The 24,010-nt window shown below is 40.4% G+C and overlaps 3 protein-coding genes across 3 annotated transcripts; all 3 read left to right on the top strand.

Moving 5' to 3' along the window:
• Nucleotides 1–684: 684 nt before the first annotated feature.
• On the top strand, nt 685–8,854 carry LOC108880877 (endoplasmic reticulum aminopeptidase 1-like). Its single transcript, XM_018672626.2, is given in 22 exon segments — nt 685–824; nt 1,257–1,678; nt 1,680–1,781; nt 2,093–2,231; nt 2,477–2,611; nt 2,819–2,939; nt 3,184–3,338; nt 3,486–3,599; nt 3,912–4,043; nt 4,265–4,396; nt 4,751–4,834; nt 4,977–5,134; nt 5,253–5,301; nt 5,303–5,333; nt 5,436–5,619; nt 5,876–6,032; nt 6,235–6,419; nt 6,531–6,692; nt 6,788–6,806; nt 6,808–6,929; nt 7,130–7,211; nt 7,460–8,854. Coding segments are annotated over 21 exon segments (2,826 nt in total). The 5' UTR covers nt 685–824; nt 1,257–1,286; the 3' UTR covers nt 7,631–8,854.
• Nucleotides 688–17,629, top strand: LOC108880951 (endoplasmic reticulum aminopeptidase 1-like). Its single transcript, XM_051075017.1, is given in 20 exon segments — nt 688–824; nt 9,835–10,355; nt 10,867–11,005; nt 11,258–11,392; nt 11,573–11,693; nt 12,187–12,341; nt 12,568–12,681; nt 12,892–13,023; nt 13,261–13,392; nt 13,669–13,752; nt 13,870–14,027; nt 14,144–14,223; nt 14,348–14,531; nt 14,782–14,938; nt 15,140–15,324; nt 15,441–15,602; nt 15,698–15,719; nt 15,721–15,839; nt 16,095–16,176; nt 16,517–17,629. Coding segments are annotated over 19 exon segments (2,823 nt in total). The 5' UTR covers nt 688–824; nt 9,835–9,864; the 3' UTR covers nt 16,688–17,629.
• An 883-nt stretch (nt 17,630–18,512) lies between these two features.
• si:dkey-283b1.6 (uncharacterized) lies at nt 18,513–23,050 on the top strand. Its single transcript, XM_051075270.1, has 4 exons — nt 18,513–18,637; nt 20,545–20,627; nt 20,852–21,128; nt 21,362–23,050. The coding sequence occupies exons 2-4, from the start codon at nt 20,605–20,607 to the stop codon at nt 21,479–21,481; spliced, it is 420 nt and encodes a 139-aa protein (XP_050931227.1). The 5' UTR covers nt 18,513–18,637; nt 20,545–20,604; the 3' UTR covers nt 21,482–23,050.
• Nucleotides 23,051–24,010: the final 960 nt, after the last annotated feature.

Below are 24,010 nucleotides of genomic sequence, written 5' to 3'. Positions count from 1 at the left end.
TTGGGACTGTTATGTTACTTGAAAAAAAAAAATCATTAATTAAAAGACAATGTATTTTCTTTTAGAATGAATTTAAATGTTGTAGTGTTATGTAGAAGTAGTAGGAACTTCTAACATTTGATTTATAATGATTATCAGTGTTACAAAATGTTAATAGTGTGCTGTGTTGTCACATTCTTTATGTATTTTATGTGTTTTCGGGTATTGACATCTAAGCCGGCATACCTCTGTGTCTGTACATTCATTACAAAACTGTACAGTAAATTAAAAACACTCTGGCAGGAACATATTTATCAAATGCTCTACTCAATACATGAACTAGATCATACGTCTTAACTTTAGGGTTTAAGAATATGGTTATTTAAAAGCCAGGAGGGTTCGTGATGAATTTAAGGGAAATAGAAATGACCATTAATTAAAGCAATGGCACACTCTAGTGGTGAAATATATTATTGCAGACCAAAATAACACGGAACTTCCTGTTCACGGTGAATGTTTCCTGCTATTTCCTACTTAGATAAATTATTGCTCTTTCTTTGTTTCCTACTTTGAACCACCACTAACTGGTGCACTAATGTAACTCTGCGAAAAATGTGTCAGCCGTGAACTCGTAGCTATGCTCTGGTCTGTATAGAAGAAGAATCTTGTTGTCAACTTGCAGTCATGTCACCACAGGTATAGGCACTGGTGTTACAGTGTATGATGGTATATAACACAGTAGAAGACGTTGCCTGTGGTTTCTCCCAGCATGCAATTCCACCTTCAACTGTTTCACTTTCACTCTTGAATTATTTGTGCCGGAGCTTCGTGCAGAGGAAGACACGGTAAGTTGAAAAATATGAAAAAATGAAGTCCATAATCAACCAGATAATGAACTGAAAATGAAAGTTTGGTAGATTATTAATGTTTTCTATAGGGCTTTATAGGAACTTGAATGAATGGAAGTCAATGTGAGATCGAAAGTGTCCCCTTCCCAGATCACCTGTCATGTTTGTGCCTTGTCATTGTCTTATTTTTGGTGTAGTGCAGCAGGAGTTTGATTAACTATGAGTTTTTAAATAAACGAAAGAGATCTTAGGAACGTGACACCTACATGTAAAGAAATGTGGTACTAAATACTCTACTCAAAACGTCGTACTGATTCTTCACTAAGCATTATCCCTGCGACTTTTAAATGAGATTGAACTAGAGAATGCAAAATAAATAAATAATAGTATTTCTGAACAGAATGCATTTCTATGATATTTGTATTACAGGTGAGAGGATCTCCTGCTCTCATTGTCACCATGTTAGTGGCTCCTGTCCTGCTGCTGCTGCTGCTGGTTCCCTTTCCTCCCTCATCAGGAGCACAGCTGCCAAACCAAGGCCAAGCCAAAGACCTCCCCATAGCCACCAACGGTCAGCCCTTCCCCTGGGACCGCATGCGACTTCCCAAAACCATCTCCCCCCTCCACTATGACCTGACCATCCACCCTAACCTGACCACCTTGGATTTCACCGGCGTTGCTCGTATCGAGCTGGATGTGCATGAAGACACCAGCATCATCATCCTCCATGCCAAGCAGATGCAGATATCCAACGTGCTGCTCCTGGCGCCTGAAGGCATCAGGCCTCTTCACGTGTTGGAGTATCCCCATTTCCATCAGCTCGCCCTGCTGTCAGACTCAGTCCTGACAAAAGGGAAGGAAGTATGAAGTTCAGCTGGAGTTTGCTGCCAACTTGTCTGACAGCTACCATGGGTTTTACAAGAGCAGCTACCGCACCAGCAGTGGAGAAGTCCGGTAAGAGCATGAAACTTATTTTTGAGGTGCTGTGTGTATGTGGGATTTTACCACCATCGAATCATTACCAAATTAATTTGTTACATTTGAATAAATGCAGTAAATCAAAATCAGTTTAAAGTGCTGATGCTATTCCAGACAATTAAGGCTATGTTTGGGTCTCATTGGTTATGCTAATCACGTCAAAGCACAACAGCTTTGGCAATGATAATTCAATCTTAAAAATGCTACATATAGCAGCTTTAATTCTTGTAGCCCTCTAACACTATGTTCTGTTACATGTTTCTTGCATGTTGTGCATACTTTTTTAGGGTCATGGCATCCACACAGTTTGAGGCGACCTTTGCTCGTGGAGCCTTCCCCTGTTTTGATGAACCTGCCTTTAAAGCCAACTTCACCATCAGGATCATACGAGAGCCACGTCACATAGCCATATCCAACATGCCTAAGGTACACAACACAGCAACATCAGTTTACCTTGTTTTTAGTATAAGTGAGGAACTATTACAAATAAGAGATGGTTGACAAAATCGTGTTCCTCCATTATCTTTGCAGTCAAACTTTAATAATGAAATGCACCACACAGTAAAGAATCATTATTATATAGGTATTAATTCTCTGTATGTTACCTGTAATGGATACACTGACCTCTCTTTTCTTTTCTCCATTTCTCTCACCACACCTTTGTCTCTCAGGTTAAAACAGTGGAGTTGCCGGGCGGTTTGCTTGAGGATCACTTTGACACCACTGTAAAGATGAGTACGTATCTGGTGGCCTACATTGTGTCTGATTTCCTGTCTGTGAGCAAGACCACCCAGCACGGTGTCAAGGTGAGGAGGACAACAGAAGAAGCTGTTTATATGGAAACATTTGTGGCTTTTTAAATTTACTTTGTTTTGGAGAGACAACTCTGACAGTTTATACAGTATACATTTGAAATTGTCAGTAATGCATCCATTGATAAAACCACACATTCAACTCCTGTTACATTAATACTGAAGAGTGTGTGTGTGTGTCTTCATGGTGATTCCCATCAGATTTCAGTCTATGCTGTACCTGAGAAGATCAACCAGACAGCCTATGCACTGGATGCTGCTGTCAAGCTGTTGGACTTCTATGACGACTACTATGATATCCCTTACCAACTTCCCAAACACGGTCAGTAAAGATACTTTATTATTAATTCCTTGGGATAAAATCGGCATAAATGGCAATCACTTTATCACCATTGAAAATAGTGTGTTAAAGCAACAGGTCTGCATTTGTGTGTGATGTCTCATTCATCTGTGAAAACTGTGTGATTTGCATGACAAATAGAGTTAATGTTGGCTTCATGCAGACAGCCAGAATGTCAAGTCCCACTGCTCAGTGATGTGTATGTGCTTGATATTGTTTTCTGTAGACCTGGCTGCTATCCCTGACTTCCAGTCAGGTGCAATGGAGAACTGGGGGCTGAGCACGTACAGAGAGGCAGGTCTCCTGTTTGACCCTGACAGGTCCTCAGCTTCAGACAAACTGGGTATTACCAAGGTCATTGCTCATGAGCTCGCACACCAGGTACCTGTCCTGTATCTGTTATGTCCATCAGCATTAGCTAGAAAATGATGACTAAAAATTGCAGTATGGTGCAGCAGTTCACCACTTGTTAGTTACGTCATGCCCTTTAATGTTAAGTTGTTCTTACATGTTCTCCCACCTGTTCAGTGGTTTGGGAACCTGGTGACGATGGAGTGGTGGAATGACCTGTGGCTCAACGAGGGTTTCGCCAAGTTCATGGAGTTTATTTCCCTTGACATCACCTACCCAGAGCTGCGAGTGGTGAGGGAACTGACTTGTATCTTACTTAGAACATGTGAATGAGCAGTCAGAGCATTCAAATCAGTTAAATCCTCTAATTTGCCTGTCTATCATACAGTGCACTTTATCTTTTTTTTTATTCATACTCTCTCCAACTTAAATTCAGACATTATTTACTGGCATAACAAGAAAGATAACAACTCTTATGCCACAGTATTTGTGGATTATTTTGACATTGCAGTGGGTGTGTAATTGTCCTAGGTCTGACCTGAACCTCTTACTTTTCTCCTCCCTCCACTCCCACATTTCCCCCCTCCCTTTGTTTTCTCTCAGGATGACTTCTTCTTGGAGAAATGTTTTGAGGCTATGGAAGTAGACTCCCTCAGCTCCTCCCACCCAGTCTCCACCCCCGTGGAAAACCCCATGCAAATCCAGGAGATGTTCGACGATGTCTCATACGACAAGGTCAGCTTCGTTCTGGGATAAGGGCCATTCATTTGGGGTTGATGCACTTGGATATTTGAACATGGATGTTTGGTTAAAAGTAGACTCATCAAAAGCTGGAAAATTCCCAAAGCTTAACCAAAACATTGAAACACAGGTGACGCAATGAAAGTAATTAATCAAATAACAGCAAGAATTTGGATTGTTCATTTTCAGCATGCATATGTGTTTTTTCCTCTTAGGGAGCATGTATTCTGAATATGCTGCGGGACTTCCTGACTCCAGAGGCCTTTGAGATTGGCATCATCCAGTACCTCAAGCGCTACAGCTACCAAAACACTGTCAACAGCCACCTGTGGGAGAGCCTGACTAATGTGAGTGATGTGTGTGTGAGTAAAGTGGTTGAAGGATATGAATACACCACAGTGTTTACACGAGAGCTTAAAATAATTCATTCACTCTCAAAGAGTACACATAGTGTATGTTTTGTTGACTGTTACAATGGAAAGGTTTTATTACCAATTCATTTCAGTGAAATGATCATTCAGGTCAGGAAATTATGCTGAAACTCAAAATCGGTCAACTTTAGTGAATAAGAGGGGTCATTTAGTGTAACAGAATACAGCTGTTGTTCGTTTGGGACATGGTGGCTTTGAGATTGTGTCTGTTAACAGCAGCGTTGGAACTGTTGTGATTCTCTGCTTAAGTTTTGTGCCCCTCATTAACAGATCTGCAGTTCAGATGATCTGGACGAAGGCCGACTGAAACACAGAGAATTCTGCGCCAAACGCAACCTCCCCTCTGGAGCATCTGTAAGTCTCATGCTTTGTAGAAACCAACACAACAACACAGCACTCTGTGCTACTTAAGTAGCTATGCCGAAATCTGTCTATATTCATGATGTTAAATAATTTATTGCTTATCACAATGTACGATGTGTTTATACATACACAGAAATGGCACTCTGATGATGAGCTGGATGTCAGGGCCATCATGGATACCTGGACACTGCAGGAGGGCTTCCCGCTGGTCACTGTGGAGGTCAGAGGTCGTGAGGTCAGGCTGAGTCAGGAGCGTTACCTGAAGACAGACGACCCCTCCCTCACTGAAGGGTAAAATTAGTGTGTAATGGCAGATAATGAGTGCACAGTGTCACTGCAAAGGTCTCTCTTACTGCATTTGGAGTAAACTGTAAAAAAAGAGAAAATGTAATTATTTGTATGTTGATAGATTCCTGTGGCAGATCCCACTGACCTACATGACCAGCGCTTCCAACACCTATCCACCGCTTCCTGCTTAAAACAAAGACTGGTGAGTGTGTTTGCTCAGTGTGATGAAGCTGATTTTTAGATTGCTATATTTTTTATCTTTTATAAACACGAATAAACATTTAATTCTTACACCTCTATGCAGATGTCCTGTATCTGCCAGAGGAGGTGGACTGGGTGAAATTCAATGTGGACATGAGCGGCTACTACATGGTCCACTATGCAGGCGAGGGGTGGAACTCTATAATCAGACTGCTGCAACACAACCACACAGCCCTGAGTGGCAATGATCGTGCCAACCTCATCCATAACGTCTTCCAGTTGGTCAGGTCTGTTCATCCTGCATCACACATTAATCACTTTTAGTGAAGCAATCTGGCTCTGTCTCACTGACAGCTCCCCATAAATAACATTTAGCTAAATATCAACTTTGTGGTAAAAGGGAGTATTTCTTGCTGACGGTGGTTTGTGAATTTTGAAATTCAATGTTGCACCTTTGGTTTTTTCTAATTAACCACATTTGACATATAGTAACTTAAACTTAATGTAGCATGGTGTTGATTTGAAGCCTGTATTGTGTTGCAGTATAGGGAAGGTGAGGTTGGACACGGCTCTGGAGCTGTCTCTGTACCTGTCCAGAGAGACTGAGATCATGGCTGTGACTCAGGGCTTTGGAGAGCTCGTACCTCTCTACAAACTGATGGAGAAGAGGGACATGGCTGCTCTGGAGAACCAGATGAAGGTTAGTAAAGACAGTAGCCTCAAAACATGTATCAATAAAATGTGTAAAAATCTTGCACTAGTCTGTCTTAAAGTTGAAAGTGATTGAACTCTTAATGGAGGTTAGAACAAAGCAGTTAATGGGCTCAGATTACACTTGACTACAGTAGAGAAATAAAGCCTTGTGCGGTTTAATTTATACAGTGGCCACTTGTGTTTCTCAGGGTTACATTGTGGATCTGTTCCGGGGGCTGATTGATCGACAGGAGTGGACTGACTCTGGATCAGTGTCTGAGCGAGTGCTGAGGAGTTACCTGCTGCTGTTTGCCTGTGTCAGGAACTATGCTCCCTGTGTGACCAAAGCCACCCAGCTCTTTAACAAGTGGAAGGACTCTGATGGCACCCTTAGGTCAGGAGTCCTAAATAGCACACACACAGACACAGACAGTCAGAGCTATACTTAAGCACTTTTATGTAAACAATTACAGATTTTCAAATCATGTTTTTTTCTCTGTTGTAGCCTCCCAGTCGACATCACAATGGCTGTGTTTGTGATTGGAGCTCGAACACCAGAGGGGTGGGACTTTTTGTTTGAGAAGTACCGCCATTCAATGCAAATGTCTGTCAAGAGCCGCATGAAATTTGCCATGACTGTCACCTCACTGCAGGACAAGCTCAAGTGGTGTGTACATTTGTAAATTGTGACACATAAGTAAATCCTACAGGAAATGGTTATTTCCCCTGCCTGTCTCTCTAACTTTCTCTTTCTGTCTGCAGGATGATGGAGCAGAGCCTCCTATGGTGAGGTGATGAAGACTCAGGACCTCCCAGACGTGGTTGTCTCTGTCGCCAAGAACCCCCATGGCTACAAACTGGCCTGGGACTTCCTCCGAGCCAACTGGCACACCCTGATCAAGAAGTCAGTCTTAGCAGCCTAAATTAGGAAACAGAGTTACATTTTAAACATTTCATTGCGTCTTTGAGATGTGATAATAGTTTGGTACTTATGTGCAATTTGTTTTTATGTCTTTCTTTTTTTAATTTCACAAGAAAATGTTAACAGACTTGACTATTCTGAACTTTGAGTTTTATTTAACTGTGTTTGCTTTGATTTCACAGGTTTGACCTTGGCACCAACACTGTATCACACATGGTGACAGGGGTGACCAACCAGTATTCTACCAGGGAGATGCTAGATGAGGTAAGCAAAAGAGGCACAGACCTTCCTCATGCAACTGGCTTACAATCCACCTTTCTTTTTCTTTTCTGTCCTGTTTTGCTGCAATGTTATTTGTGCAAACAAAAAAAACTCTGAAAAATATTAATATATCTATACATATACATTAATTAACATATCTGCAGTGGCCGAGCCATAGTGTCTACTGTACAAACATTATATGTATTGTTGTCAGTGACTTATGGGAGACTTTCTCCTCTGTGTGTGCTCAGGTACGAAGTTTTTTTGGCTCCCTGACTGAGGAGACAGGCTCAGAGATGAGGTGTATCCAGCAGACCTATGAGACCATCGAGGACAACATCCGCTGGATGGATACCAACCTTCCTCTGCTGCAGGCCTGGCTGAACAAACGCAGCCACAAAGTGGCTCATGAGGATTTATAGCACCAAGGGAAGCAAAGAGTCCAGTGTGGATGATTCATGTTGCTAAAGGCAGAAGTGTAGACTGTAGTCACAAAGTGGGTGACTTTATATTTGACTACAACAATGAAAAAGCCTTGCAACTCAACTCTGACTTGACAGCAATAACTCCTGACTTGGACAATTTAGATTTTAGACCCAAAGATTGAAAAACATCACAAGTGGAATGGACCTTGTGTCATTGAAGTGCACATTATTTGCAAACTCCAAAACTGACTGATCTTGACAATGACTTTTTCACACTTCTGTAAACTGCAGCCTAAAATAATAATAATAATAATAGTAATGTGATGTTCAGCAGGTTAAGTGCTGTTCTCAGACTAGAGGTAAACTTCCTCAGTATCTGAGCCTTAAGAAGTGCCTCACAGAACTCCCATATGTGAGAAGTAACATCAACGAACAATCTGGGTTCCTTTGTTGTTGTGATTTTAATAACTCAAAAAGTTTTTATCCAAAAATTATTCTTTGTGAGTTGTTTCCCTAATGAGAGTACTCTACAGTAGGCACAACAACTGAATATTTCCATTTCTGTCTGTGTATATCTGTATATAATTGTGGGTTATTGTTCATGTGTGTGAAGTGTGAGTGAGCTTTTAACTGAAATCAAGATGTTCAAAGATGAGTGCAGTGTTGCCTGCAGTCTCTGTTGTTGCGAAGATGATATTCATTCATGCTGTATCATAGCAACATAAATAGTGTACAGTGTTGTACAAATACTAAATGTTGCACAAAAGAAATGTTCTGCACTGCCTCAGATATTTGATTTTCCTCAAATATGCAGGTATCAGAGCATTCCTCATGAAAAACAAAAACAAACAAAAGATGGGACATGCCCTTTAAAGAGGAAAGTCAAAAGGAGGCTCACTGCCTCCAGACTTCAGTAAAACTGCTGCAAAATGTGGGAATATCCACAGCTACAGCTACAGCTACACCTGAATGAACTCTGAAAAAAAAATTGAGGGCATAGAAAAAGTCATCCTAATGCACATGTGTATATTTTTGTATGGACCAAGTGCTTTTGAACCATAATTGAGAAAAGCATGTTTAAAACTCTGCACTGATTGAGTTTCCAGTATTGGGAACATGAAGTCTAAGAAGTCTAACACCATCGATGTAAACTTTTTAAAAAACTGTTTTTTATCAATCATCAAAATTGCTTTGAATACAGAGTTATTAGTATGAATCATAGACGTGTGTGTGTTTTCCTGATGGTTATTGAGGATGGTTCAAAATTGGACATTTGACTTTGAGATGAACACAATTTTGCAGTAGATTCTGGATTTGGACATGGAATAAATAACTGACAGTTTCATTTAACTCAATTCATTCAATTTCAACACATGACAGAAAATGAACAGAAAAGTAATGGCGCACTCTAGTGTTGAAATATATCATTGCAGACCGTGACAACACGGAACTTCCTGGTTACAGTTGATGTATTCGACTGTTTCCTACTTAAACACGTTCTCGCTTTGGCCTTATTTTATATATATAATCAACGCTGACTGATACAGTGATGTAACTCTGCAACATGTGTTTTGTCGGAAATAATATCTCCTGATCTGTACATGCTGCAGACATGAGAGGACGCCCTGAAACTGAAAAAAAATCTCATTTCTTTGCAGCCATGTCAGCACAGCTACAGATAATAGTGTAACTGTGCAAGATCTAAACTGATATGAGGCATCAGTGGAGGACGTTTCCTGTGGTTTCTCCCAGCATGCAATTCCTCCTTCATCAGTTTCACTTTCACCCTTGAATTATTTGTGTTGGGGCTGCCTGCATTAGACGATACAGTAAGTTGAAATATGATGACATTAAGCTCACAATCGACCAGTGTTTACTGAAAATGAAAGCCTCCATAACCTCTAAGGTTTTGATAGAGTATGCGTGTTTTTCAAAAGGCTTTATCAAGACCACGAATGAATGGAAATTAACGTGAGATCGAAAGTATTGATTTTCCAGCCAGTCACGTTTGCGCGTTGCCATTGTCTTATTTCCGGTGTATTTGTGTAGCAGTAGTTTGATTAAGTCAGTCCTGGTTCTTCCTTAAGAATGATCTGTGTCCACAGGTTCATACGAGTTTTAAATAAGACTAAACTAGAGAATGTACAATAAAGCAATAGTATTTCTGAACAGAATGCATTTCTATGATATTTGTATTACAGGTGAGAGGATCTCCTGCTCTCATTGTCACCATGTTAGTGGCTCCTGTCCTGCTGCTGCTGCTGGTTCCCTTTCCTCCCTCATCAGGAGCACAGCTGCCAAACCAAGGCCAAGCCAAAGACCTCCCCATAGCCACCAACGGTCAGCCCTTCCCCTGGGACCGCATGCGACTTCCCAAAACCATCTCCCCCCTCCACTATGACCTGACCATCCACCCTAACCTGACCACCTTGGATTTCACCGGCGTTGCTCGTATCGAGCTGGATGTGCATGAAGACACCAGCATCATCATCCTCCATGCCAAGCAGATGCAGATATCCAACGTGCTGCTCCTGGCGCCTGAAGGCATCAGGCCTCTTCACGTGTTGGAGTATCCCCATTTCCATCAGCTCGCCCTGCTGTCAGACTCAGTCCTGACAAAAGGGAGGAAGTATGAAGTTCAGCTGGAGTTTGCTGCCAACTTGTCTGACAGCTACCATGGGTTTTACAAGAGCAGCTACCGCACCAGCAGTGGAGAAGTCCGGTAAGAGCATGAAACTTATTTTTGAGGTGCTGTGTGTATGTGGGATTTTACCACCATTGAATCATTACCAAATTAATTTGTTACATTTGAATAAATGCAGTAAATCAAGACAGTCAGACAAGATTGGCAGCCTTGCACACATGCACAATTGAAGTGCTGCTATGTCTGGCAATGGCAGTGACAGAAAACACAAAAACATGCAAAACTACTCACAAGTCGAAGCTAGAACTAGGAACCTTCTCAGTGCAATGGGAAGCACTAGGGTTTATGAAACATTTGGTATTAACTTTGAGAAACAGTGCCATCAATACTAAAAGTATGAGTCCATAGTCCTGATTGTCACATTGATTATGTCAAACACAAAATTATGCCAAGTACAAAAAAAGTAGCAATGATGATTGATGTTGAAATTGCTGCAGGTAGCAGATTTAATTATCCTGTTGTCTTCTTACAGCATGCTATAAAAAAAAAAACCCAGACTTATTTCACTACTATATAATTACATTTTTAGGGTCATGGCATCCACACAGTTTGAGGCGACCTTTGCTCGAGCAGCCTTCCCCTGTTTTGATGAACCTGCCTTCAAAGCCAACTTCACCATCAGGATCATACGAGAGCCACGTCACATAGCCATATCCAACATGCCTAAGGTACACAACGCAGCAACATCAGTTTACCTTGTTTTCAAGTGCATTGATAAATGACTATAAATAAGAGCTTATTGATAAAATCAAGTTCCTCCATCATCTGTGCTTTAAACCTTAATAATGAAATGCACTTTACAGTAAAGAATTATTACTAAATGAATTAAAACATATAAATTCTCTGTACTTTACCTGTAATGGATACACTGACTTCTCCTTTCTTTTCTCCATTTCTCTCACCACACCTTTGTCTCTCAGGTTAAAACAGTGGAGTTGCCGGGCGGTTTGCTTGAGGATCACTTTGACACCACTATAAAGATGAGTACGTATCTGGTGGCTTACATTGTGTCTGATTTCCTGTCTGTGAGCAAGACCACCCAGCACGGCGTCAAGGTGAGGAGGACAACAGATGCCGGCCATGCCATCATTTAGTTCTTCAGAGCTTTTGACAGTTTATACAGTATACATTTGAAATTGTCAGTAATGCATCCAGTTGATAAAACCACACATTCAATTCCTGTTACATTAATACTGAAGAGTGTGTGTGTGTGTCTTCATGGTGATTCCCATCAGATTTCAGTCTATGCTGTACCTGAGAAGATCAACCAGACAGCCTATGCACTGGATGCTGCTGTCAAGCTGTTGGACTTCTATGACAACTACTATGATATCCCTTACCAACTTCCCAAACACGGTCAGTAAAGATACATGTTATTATCATATCAACTGATATACTATAACAAATATATTTATATTGTAGTGTACAAAATTATTTCACTGTACACAGATTAAGAAATGTCTGACCTTCATGCAGACAACCAGGATAAATGTTTAGCAATTCGTACTGCTTAGTAACAGATCACTTTGACCTAACAGCATATATATGTAAATAAAGATTTTGGCTTTTAACAGTGCAAATGTTCTGTGCCTGGGGTAGTTAAGACATTTCTCCAATTTGGAATGAACAGAGAAACTGTAGGAAAGTAAATTCAGAGGGAACCTGCCATGTTTCTTGAAGTCATTTAAATAGAAAGTATAAAATGTGAGCATCATGTTGGAAGCATTTGTATGAATGTATGTTTCAAAGGAGAATTAGAGACACAGGTATGATAATTGGACCAGCAGATTAACTGCGATTAGCAGCGCAACTGCTAAATATGGTATGTGCTTGATGTTGTTTTTTGCAGACCTGGCTGCTATCCCTGACTTCCAGGCAGGTGCAATGGAGAACTGGGGGCTGAGTACCTACAGAGAGACAGGCCTCCTGTTTGACCCTGACAGGTCCTCAGCTTCAGACAAACTGGGTATTACCAAGGTCATTGCTCATGAGCTCGCACACCAGGTACCTGTCCTGTATCTGTTATGTCCATCAGCATTAGCTACAAAATGAAGCTAGAAAGTTGCCAGAGTTATGAAGCTATGAGGAAGAATTGTGTTACTGTGGGTTAATGATTGAAACTGTCAGTCTGCACTGTTTACAGTGCAGCTTAACAGCTCTAAACTCTAGTAGCCTTTGTTAATTACATCATGTCCCTATACACTAAACCGCTCCTCTCCCACCTGTTCAGTGGTTTGGGAACCTGGTGACGATGGAGTGGTGGAATGACCTGTGGCTCAAAGAGGGTTTTGCCAAGTTCATGGAATATATTTCTCTCGACATCTCCTACCCAGAGCTGCATGTGGTGAGGGAACTGACTTGTATCTTACTTAAAACATGTGAATGAGCTAGTCAGAGAATTCAAATGAGCTTGATCCTCTAATTTCCCTGTCTATCATACAGTGCAGTTTATCTCTTTCTTATTCATACCAACTTAAATTCAGACATTATTTATTCTTTTACTTATCTCAGCGCTGCACTCCCATATTTCCTCCCTCCCTTTGTTTTCTCTCAGGATGACTTCTTCTTAGGGAAATGTTTTGATGCTATGGAGGTAGACTCCCTCAGCTCCTCCCACCCAGTCTCCACCCCCGTGGAAAACCCCATGCAAATCCAGGAGATGTTCGACGATGTATCATATGACAAGGTCAGCTTCGTTCTGGGATAAGGGCCATTCATTTGGGGTCAGTGCACTTGGATGTTTGGTTAAAAGTAGACCCATCAAGACGTATAAACAATTCCCAAAGCTTAACCAAAACTGTTTAGTTGAAACAAAATACTAAAATGCAGGTAACACAATAAAAGTAATTAATCGCACAACCTGATGTATTTGAAGTATTTGTTAATTAATTTTCAGCATGCATATGTGTTTTCTTTCTCTTAGGGAGCATGTATTCTGAATATGCTGCGGGACTTCCTGACTCCAGAGGCCTTTGAGATTGGCATCATCCAGTACCTCAAGCGCTACAGCTACCAAAACACTGTCAGCAGCCACCTGTGGGAGAGCCTGACTAATGTGAGTGATGTGTGTGTGAGTGGTTGAAGGATACACTGCAATGTTTGGTGGGGTGTTTGGATGAGAGCCTAAAATAAGTCATTCACAGTTGAAGAGTGCATTAACATTTTAGTGATGTGGTCACTCAGGCAGGAAATTGTGCTAACATTTGGGGGTTGAAAACCAAAATCAGTCAGCATTCTTTTGGGACATGGTGGTCTTTGAGATTGTGTCTGTTAACAGCAGTGTTGGAACTGTTGTGATTCTCTGCTTAAGTTTTGTGCCCCTCATTAACAGATCTGCAGTTCAGATGATCTGGACGAAGGCCGACTGAAACACAGAGAATTCTGCGCCAAACGCAACCTCCCCTCTGGAGCATCTGTAAGTCTCATGCTTTGTAGAAACCAGGTTCAACACAGCACTGTGACGGAGCAAACAGAATCCAGTATATGATTTCTTGCAGATTGAAATGCGTGATGTGTGTGTGTGCATACACAGAAGTGGCAGTCTGATGATGAGCTGGATGTCAGGGCCATCATGGATACCTGGACACTGCAGGAGGGCTTCCCGCTGGTCACTGTGGAGGTCAGAGGTCGTGAGGTCAGGCTGAGTCAGGAGCGTTACCTGAAGACAGACGACCCCTCCCTCACTGAAGGGTAAAATTAGAATGAGTGTACAGACTGTAGATGTCCCTCATCCTGCATTTGAACTAAATTGCTTTTGTTGTTGTTTTGTTTTTTTTTTTTTTAAATTGTCAATTGTGTGTTGATAGATTCCTGTGGCAGATCCCACTGACCTACATGACCAGCACCTCCAACACCATCCAGCGCTTCCTGCTTAAAACAAAGACTGGTGAGTGTGTTTGCTCAGTGTGATGTGGCTGCTTTTTAGTTTGCTATGTTCCTAAATGAATCTATAACCTACAAGTCCTCTTTACTTAAAAGTTTGTCTTTACCCTATACTTTCCCTTCCTCAGACATCCTGTATCTGCCAGAGGAGGTGGACTGGGTGAAATTCAATGTGGACATGAGCGGCTACTACATGGTCCACTATGCAGGCGAGGGGTGGAACTCTATAATCAGACTGCTGCAACACAACCACACAGCCCTAAGTGGCAATGATCGTGCCAACCTCATCCATAACGTCTTCCAGTTGGTCAGGTCTGTTCATCCTGCATCACACATTAATCACTTTCAGTGAAGCAATCTGGCTCTGTCTCACTGACAGCTCCCCATAAATAACATTTAGCTAAATATCAACTTTGTGGGAGTATTTCTTGCTGAGGGTGGTTTGTGAATTTTGAAATTCAATGTTGCACCTTTGTTTTTTTTCAAATTAACCACATTTGACATATAGTAACTTAAACTTAATGTAGCATGGTGTTGATTTGAAGCCTGTATTGTGTTGCAGTATAGGGAAGGTGAGGTTGGACACGGCTCTGGAGCTGTCTCTGTACCTGTCCAGAGAGACTGAGATCATGGCTGTGACTCAGGGCTTTGGAGAGCTCGTACCTCTCTACAAACTGATGGAGAAGAGGGACATGGCTGCTCTGGAGAACCAGATGAAGGTTAGTAAAGACAGTAGCCTCAAAACATGTATCAATAAAATGTGTAAAAATCTTGCACTAGTCTGTCTTAAAGTTGAAAGTGATTGAACTCTTAATGGAGGTTAGAACAAAGCAGTTAATGGGCTCAGATTACACTTGACTACAGTAGAGAAATAAGCCTTGTGCGGTTTAATTTATACAGTGGCCACTTGTGTTTCTCAGGGTTACATTGTGGATCTGTTCCGGGGGCTGATTGATCGACAGGAGTGGACTGACTCTGGATCAGTGTCTGAGCGAGTGCTGAGGAGTTACCTGCTGCTGTTTGCCTGTGTCAGGAACTATGCTCCCTGTGTGACCAAAGCCACCCAGCTCTTTAACAAGTGGAAGGACTCTGATGGCACCCTTAGGTCAGGAGTCCTAAATAGCACACAGCACAGTTACTACAAGACAGTCAGAGCTATACTTAAGCACTTTTATGTAAACAATTACAGATTTTCAAATCAGTTTTTTTCTCTGTTTGTAGCCTCCCAGTCGACATCACAATGGCTGTGTTTGTGATTGGAGCTCGAACACCAGAGGGGTGGGACTTTTTGTTTGAGAAGTACCGCCATTCAATGCAAATGTCTGTCAAGAGCCGCATGAAAACTGCCATGACTGTCACCTCACTGCAGGACAAGCTCACGTGGTGTGTACATTTGTAAATTGTGACACATAAGTAAATCCTACAGGAAATGGTTATTTCCCCTGCCTGTCTCTCTAACTTTCTCTTTCTGTCTACAGGATGATGGAGCAGAGCCTCCTATGGTGAGGTGATGAAGACTCAGGACCTCCCAGGCGTGGTCGTGTCTGTCAGCAAGAACCCCCACGGCTACAAACTGGCCTGGGACTTCCTCCGAGCCAACTGGCACACCCTGATCAAGAAGTCAGTTAGCCCATCACACATACACATTTCGTTCATTTTCAGCTAAACTATGTATAATTTGTATGTATAAATGCAACTATTTTCTTAGTCTAAATAACAAAATGGGGTTTTGTTTTAAACAAACATTTTACCATGTCCTTGAGATGTGATGATAGATGTGCTATGTTTTTGTCTTTTATTTTTAATGTTTACGAGAAAATGTTAACAGAGTATCCTGAACTTTGAATTGTGTCTGTGTTTGCTTTGATGCCACAGGTTTGACCTCGGCTCCAGCACCATATCACACATGGTCACACAGGTGACCAACCAGTATTCTACCAGGGAGATGCTAGATGAGGTATGCAAAAGAGGCACAGACCCTACCTAACTGAGTTTAAGTCCAGCTTTGTACTTTGTATCACACTGTTTGTGCAAACTCCTGAGAACAAACTCCAAAAATAAAGAATCAACAAAATATTTTCAGTGGCAGTAATATCAGCTATATGAACATCATCAAGTTGCACGTGCTTGGTGAATTCATGTTTAGTATCTGTAATTTTGAAGTCAGTGGTTTATGTTTTTATTTGCATCTTGTTCTTTTTTCAGGCCTGTTCAGAGGTTGAATGAGTATTTTTGCATCTTGTGTGAAATGTAATGTATGTACAGTATTTAAGTCTTTCTCCTCTGTGTGTGCTCAGGTACGAAGTTTTTTTGGCTCCCTGACTGAGGAGACAGGCTCAGAGATGAGGTGTATCCAGCAGACCTATGAGACCATCGAGGACAATATCCGCTGGATGGATACCAACCTTCCTCTGCTGCAGGCCTGGCTGAACAAACGCAGCCACAAAGTGGCTCATGAGGATTTATAGCACCAAGGGAAGCAAAGAGTCCAGTGTGGATATTATTATGTTGCTAAAGGCAGAAATGATTAGAAGTGTGGACTGTAGTCACAAAGTGAATGACTTCATATTTGATGACAACAGTCAACAAAAACCTTGCAACTCAACTCTGACTTGACAGCAATAACTCCTGACTTTAGATTTAGACCCAAGGATTGAAAAACATCACAAGTGGAATGGACCTTGTGTCATTGAAGTGCACATTATTTCAATCTCCAAAACTGACTGATCTTGATAATGACTTCTATAAACTGCAACCTAAAATAATAATAATAGTGATGTGATGTTCAGCAGGTAAAGTGCTGTTCTCAGACAAGAAGTAATGCATTTCCTCAGTATGTGAAAGTAGCCTTAAGAAATGCCATTTAGGAAGTAACATCTTTTCATTCATTTTTCAAGGAACCGTCTGGGTTCTTTCGTTGGTGTGATTTCAAGAATTCAAGAATTCAGGTTTTTATCGAAAAATTATTCTTGGGAGTTGTTTCCAAGTAAAAATGTTCTGCAGAAGACACAACACCTGAACACTTCTACACAGAGCTGTCTGTGTGTATCTGTATTTATTGAGGGGGTCATTGTGCATTGTGTGTGTGTTTTGCAGGTGAAGTGAGAGTGTGTAAGCTTTTAACTGAAATTTTCTAGATGTTTAAAGATGAGCGCAACTAGTCAACCTTGGTAACATTTTTAATTTAGAATTAAATTCTAGCTGACCAAAGAAAGTCTAATTTAAGGATGACATTATTACAGAAACAACCTTTGGTTTTTTCAACAGAGCAGTGTATGTCTTATTTTTGTGCTATGGTAAAATTGCTCTTTTGTAGGAGATGAAAAACTATTCTGTTATTTTCCAAGGAGAACGTGTGTTTGTTGAATTAAATATTGGACCAATAAAATGAAAATTTAGAGTTTTATTTCTATTATTGTATTGTATTATTTTCCTAACAGCTACAGGATGTAACCTTTGGACCTTTTTACCTCTCTGATCAGTAGGTCATGTGCCTCCCGGCAGGTTAAGTGAAATTTCCAGATTTGTGGGGTAATATACTCATCAGCTCGTGTTTCCTTTCAAACATGTTTGCTCAAACCAAACATGAGAAAGGATCAAACTACTTTGTGTTTAAATAGAAATTCCAATTTATTTTATGCTTTAAAATCACTTTATATGTATCCAGGCCTCATTAGCCTGATCCATTATGGTAGAACCCTTGTGACAAATGCTAAATTAACTGAAAGGTCCCATGAATTCATGCTTTAACCTTAATTAAACTAAATGTGTCAAGGTTTTTCCCCCCACAAGCTGGCATGAGCACTCAACCAATCTCACATGTGTCCACATGCAGACATGGCTCATATTCTGCCTACTTCCTCTTCAGGGTTTTAGGAAGAAGGGCAAAGTGCTTAACTGTCTGATATAAAAGAAGGAAAAACGCTTTCCTCAGCTGTTGCTTCGGCATCAGTATTCCTTCTGATTAATCTTGTTGATTAAAAATGTTTATTAGTTCAGTTTGTTTCTAAGGTAACTTCCATCTCAGCTGAGCCCTTCTGGAGAAAGGTAGCTGTTACTTTAATATGGCAGCATAGACATAACACTGTGTGTGTTTAGCTGACTTGTGTATGAGGTTTAAACACACTGCTGATATAACAAAGAACACTTCGATTTCTGAAGGTGGGCTGATACACACACACACACACACACACACATATATATATATATATATATATATATATATACATCTGTCTGTGTCTGTGTGTGTGTGTGTGTATATATATATATATATATATATATATATCTCCTGGGCTTTGCACTTTGGCACACACAGACACCGCCTCCTCATCAGCACACCCACAATAGAAACTGCACTCTGCTCCAGTGAGTTTGCCCTCCCAGTCCTACACCTGTGGAGAGCCATCTCTAGACCAAAGGTAAGAGCCCGAAAGTGGTGGTCTTTCTGCTTCTGCTTCCCGTTTGTGAAACTTACTGCTCAATCACTGAAAACTTCATCAAATTCAATCCTGGAACAAAATATCTAACATGAAACATGTTAGGAGTGTTTTATTTGTTTAGTCAGTATTTGCAGACATGGCCCCTGTTCCAATGTGCTCGCCGATCGTGCGTTGTGAATTTTGACCTGTCCTGGCTCTTGTGATTTTCGTGTGTTTGCTTGTTTTTGTTTAACAATCTACTCAGTATATAAAAGGCTGTGATGTTGGACCACCTCAAAATATGTATAGATTAGTTATAGTTATTATTTCCTTATGAGTACAGATTCAACATCACATTGAGGATTTGATCCACACTTTATGTCCAGGTGGACAAAGGTGAAAGTTGAATTTTGATCAAAAGTTGTCTCCTTTACATAGCTGATGTTGGCAAATGTTAGATATGGATATAACGCTGATCAAAACCTGTGACAGATTCAAAGAGCCACACTGTTCCTTGTTCCTTGAATTTCCACCTGATAAGGCAGGAAATTAAGCTAAGGGGTACCAGCAGTTACAACTTGTTAACAGTAACTTGTAGCACTGTGGGTTAGTGTTACCTATGGAAACCCATATAAACTGAGCCACACTCATGTAGGGGCATATATGACTTGTGCCTGGAACATGTTTTGAGGTATCTGAGATATGATATATAAGATATAAGTTATGTGAGTAGTGATATACTTGTGATTCAAGGGTGTTATTCAGTGTCAGTCAATTTTGTTGTGGTAGCACGAAATTAATGCATGTTATAAGTTATATAAGTTATAAACTGATAAAGGTTCAAGTAAACCATACAGGAAGTGACAGGTATTATTTACAAATATATCTACATATTACATCTTTTAAAATTGGGTTGACTTTAACAACACAAATTTTTAGTTAAACTACTTACACAATTTTGTATTTAACAGTTATTGTGGTTTGCTGTTACTATAGATATCTAGTTTTGAACATAAAACCGTTTGTTGGGTTAGAGCTGCAGTTGTAATCAGTCAAGTGTGATGGTAAAGAAATTTCTAATGAGATTTTGATGAGATGGTGTGACGCATTTCACCACCATGTTCCAGCTGTTTAACAAGTGAGCATATACTGTAGGCTTAAAGTACACTACATCGTTATTTTCTTCATCTCACACGAAATCACAGACATGGGTAAGATCTTGACAACACACAGTGAGAAACTGCACATCTCATCTCTGTTTTGAAAATCACACTGAACTATTGTAGACTGGTTGTAGCTCAAACTGAGATGAGTTACTTATATTGAAAATCTGTTTTGCTATTCTTTCAAAATCCTGAAGATTTCTAAATTAAGTTTAGACATACTAAATTATGTTAGGCTGTGATATTGATGCCTCTGACTTCTTTTTACACTATTACCTCAATATTCCTGTTAATCACCTGATAGGTTTACAAGCAAAGTGGAACAAATGTAATCATTAAATCTTTGCGTAATACCAATCTGTGCAGGTCACTTGAATGGCTATAAAGACTGCGATTACCGCAGGACAGACTGTTGTAAGCAACGTGCCTTTTCTCCACCTACAAGTGGAGACAGGCAATAAAAAATTCTTGGATCATAGTGTCTAGGACAAAACATTTATGGGTCTTAAGTTCAAAGTATTCTTGTTGGTCATGATGAAGAAAAAAAATGTGGTAGGCTGGTGATATTGCGCAAAGACTGTTTTTAGAGGACATCAATATGGGTCTTCCTTAAAGCAGTCATACAAGGCAAGCATGTTTAGAGTCCATAGTTAAGCAAATGTGGAGAGATCAAATGTTTTTAGAAAGTGAAGCATTAATTGGTGGCAAAATGAATATGCAAAGTTTTGCCTGTTTCCCCTTCAGGTTTATACTGTGGTTTCTAACACTTCCATTCTGGTCCATTGGTTTATCCACACAGAGGCAATGATGGCTCTTCACTACATAGAGTAAGGCACATCTCTTTTAATCTGAAGTTTCTTTGGTAATTAATTTAACCATATTGCATTGTTGACTTTGGCACCCAGTAACAGAAATTCAAATAAACTTATGAGGAATTTGGTACTGCCAACACAAGTCACAGATATTGAGTGTATGTCTTCCTCTGTTTTGCACCCATCTCCATCTTTCTCATCCTCCTCTCACCCATCTCCTCCTCCTCTTCCTCTTAAAGGATCTTCCTGGGCATCCTGGGCTTTGGTCTCTCCATCATGTTCTGCACCACCTTCTGCAGGGCGTGCAGTCGCTTAAGGGAGGAGCAAATAGAGAGGGAGGTGTGGAGACGCAGCGAGCAGGATGGGCGCCCGCCATCTATATATTTCATCCCCTTCCCTCGAAGCACATCACAGGACAGTGAAGACTTCAGGGTGCCACGACACAGTCAGGAGCTCCACGCACCTCCAAGATACAGCACCACTGCCTACTCTGGACCCCCACCTCCCTATAATGAGGTGATCCTAAAACAAAACTACTCAATGACACATAAAAACCGAAAACTTTACCAGCTAAACCAGGGTGCATCAAATCTCAGAATGTATCAGGATGTCTCATTTTGATATTGCATCTAGCACTTCCTGTCCCCAAAACCACAAACTCACTGTAAAAATAATGCGTAACATTGACCTCAGTGTGTATTTCTGGGTACCTAAATTTGAACTTTGTGTTTTTTTTTTCTGTTTTTCAGCTGGGATGTAAACCTGATGATCTTCCCCCTGCTTACACAGAATGTAATGTTCCTGTGTATCCAATAACACCCCAGCATCACACAGACATGGTACAATCGGAGACTGTGTCGCAACCATAAGCCAGGACCTTCACACTTTGTCTGTGTTGAGGTTATGGACACTTTTGATTACTGCACTGAATCATGGACTTGAGTGTGCTGGTAGCTGGAGTTTACAATATTTTAAAGAAAGGGTTTATTTTATTGTGGTAATGAATGGCACAGAAATGATGAAAGCTGGCACTAGGTTTAAAGCTTCAATGCCACAAGTTTACGACACATTGTCCACCCAAAATAGATACTGTGTGTATCATTTTCCTAAGTTGTGTTATTACCTCTGTGATAGAGGTTGTGTTTTTAGTCCAGTTTATTTGCATTCTGTCTGTTTTTTTAACAGGACATTTCAAAAGCCAGGCATTAGTGAAATTTCAAGTAAATTCAGGTGCAGATTCAAATCCAGTGGTGCCACCTTTTGGCTATTTATGAAGCACTTTGTTATGGCTCATGTATCCTGAACCCCCCAGATCCCTTTTTACCTCTGCCAAGGAGGATATGTTTTCACCCATGCCTGTTTGTCAGTTTGTTTGATTAGGATTACACAAAAAGCACTAAACCAATTTTCACTAGACTTGATGGAGGGATGGGGCATGAGGCAGAGAGGAACCTATTAAATTTTGGTGCAGATCTGGTTTAAGGGGCAGATCCAGGAATTCTTAATTTTTGCTGACAGGTGGCAAAACAACCTGATAAACTGAAATGCCCACAGCTCAATATTCACTTAATGGTGATTCACATGATTTTGGGGCACAATTCATCCTTGTATAAAACCCCAATATTCACAGAATTTATATATTTCCCACATATCATGGCAAATATTATCTACTCACCATCACTGTCAGATGCTGATCCAGATGCTGATTACAACACATTTTATTTAGTCAAATCATAAGCTGAGAAGACTGTTCAGCCTTGGGAATGTGCTAGGTATGTGCTCTCTCAGTGTTTTGTAGTTAGAATAGACAGAGACACAAAAGGTTGGATTATACATTTCTTTCTACTCTCCTTCTCTTCTATATTATTTTTCTTTTTGGTAAGACTGGGCCAACCCACTCTTAAATACTGGAGTCACATAGTATTTATTTGAAAGCTGAAAGGAGTATTTTAAAGTCAGAGGCATGCTGTTCAGTCTTTCCAAAAGGATGTGACTGCATGAAGTACTGATACAAAAGTACTGATTAAACAGCCTTCTCTGAACACAGAACAGCAGAGAACTTTCCTTTAACAGTGACTGTAAAGTAAATATGCAAATGATCAAATAGAACAAACAAACAAACAAAAAAAAAATGATATGAATGAATGGCTGGTCACATTTTTTGTGTCACTCCAATGATATAACTGTAATATCACCCAAAGAAATAATAGGCTAAATATATACATATATCTTTGTATCTATATATTTAATTTGACATCACATTTCTGTGTAAATATATAGTGTTCATAATGATGATATTATCATATGTGCAGATCACATACATTTTTCACTAAACAATACTGTAAATACAGCACTATACCTTAACTGTGATATGTATCAGCATTGAGGCACAAAACCCTTCCCTTGAGAGTTGAATAAAAGTTGATCTGTTTTGCAAAGATAGTGTGGTGAACTACCAGGCTGAGTAATTGGCCTGCTGGGGAATTCTGAATTAAATTTCAGCTGTATCTATTTGTGTTGGCTCAGTAGAGATGACAGAATGGATTTTGCAAGAGTGGACTTCCTTGATCAGTATAAAGAGGGCAGAAATCTCCAATTAATTCAGATGTTTTGCATGTTTTGCATTACAGCACTCCCAATGTAAGATTTGATACTCTTTCACAAAGGGATGTGTCACTGTTTGTTTGTCTTCAAGTTCCAAGATAATGGGATTTTATGTTATCTGGTTTTGTGTGCTATCCATTTTAAGTTTGTATTTTGTTCTATCATTTTTTTTCAGGCCAGCAGAGTCCACTCTTGCACCAAAAGTATAACCTAAGCACATGTTAGTGAAGCACTTAAATTTACAAGATCCTCACTTCTATTGTGTGCATTTCTGTCTAAGAATTACATTTTGCTCTCCTTTTTCGTGTGCTAAAAATTAGACGAGACCTTCAAACTAGCTGGTGGAGTGTTGTGCTGTGAGTGCTCGTAACATGTTTGCTTATTTGTGTAATTGCTGTTAAGCCTCAAAAGCTGTGTAGGCCTGTGACATCATCAGCCTAATTGAGGCACCTGAGAAATCAGCTTGCACACCTGATATTTATCTGCTGTCATTTGCTCGTCAGCTCTGCCTGCTCCTGATGATGGTGTTAAAGTCAAACCAAAAGCTTGAAAACACTATTACTCTTACACACACATACAGTACATGTAGGTTGCCATTAAACATTAATTTGTTACAAGTAATAAGTTATAGCCAAAATTGATAAGCATCCACTTCTGGATTTCCTTCCCATTTGTTGACAGAGCAAAGGCACAGCAGTTGTTCAGTGAAAGCCAGAGTAGGATGTCTGCAATGTCTAACACTATGTAGACTGGATGACATATACAGCCACACGTGGTCCAACATGTATCCCAGC

Source organism: Lates calcarifer, linkage group LG13 (genome assembly GCF_001640805.2).
Source record: "Lates calcarifer isolate ASB-BC8 linkage group LG13, TLL_Latcal_v3, whole genome shotgun sequence".
In the NCBI taxonomy this organism is placed as follows: Eukaryota; Metazoa; Chordata; class Actinopteri; family Centropomidae; genus Lates; species Lates calcarifer.
Note: the sequence above shows the minus strand (reverse complement) of the source record. Positions and strands in the feature narration are given on the sequence as shown.

Coding starts and splice junctions, on each gene's coding strand:
- si:dkey-283b1.6 (XM_051075270.1), top strand. CDS start 20,605: ATGATGGCTCTTCACTACATAGA. Junction 20,628..20,851: donor ATGGCTCTTCACTACATAGA/GTAAGGCACATC, acceptor TTCCTCTTAAAG/GATCTTCCTGGGCATCCTGG. Junction 21,129..21,361: donor CCCCACCTCCCTATAATGAG/GTGATCCTAAAA, acceptor TCTGTTTTTCAG/CTGGGATGTAAACCTGATGA.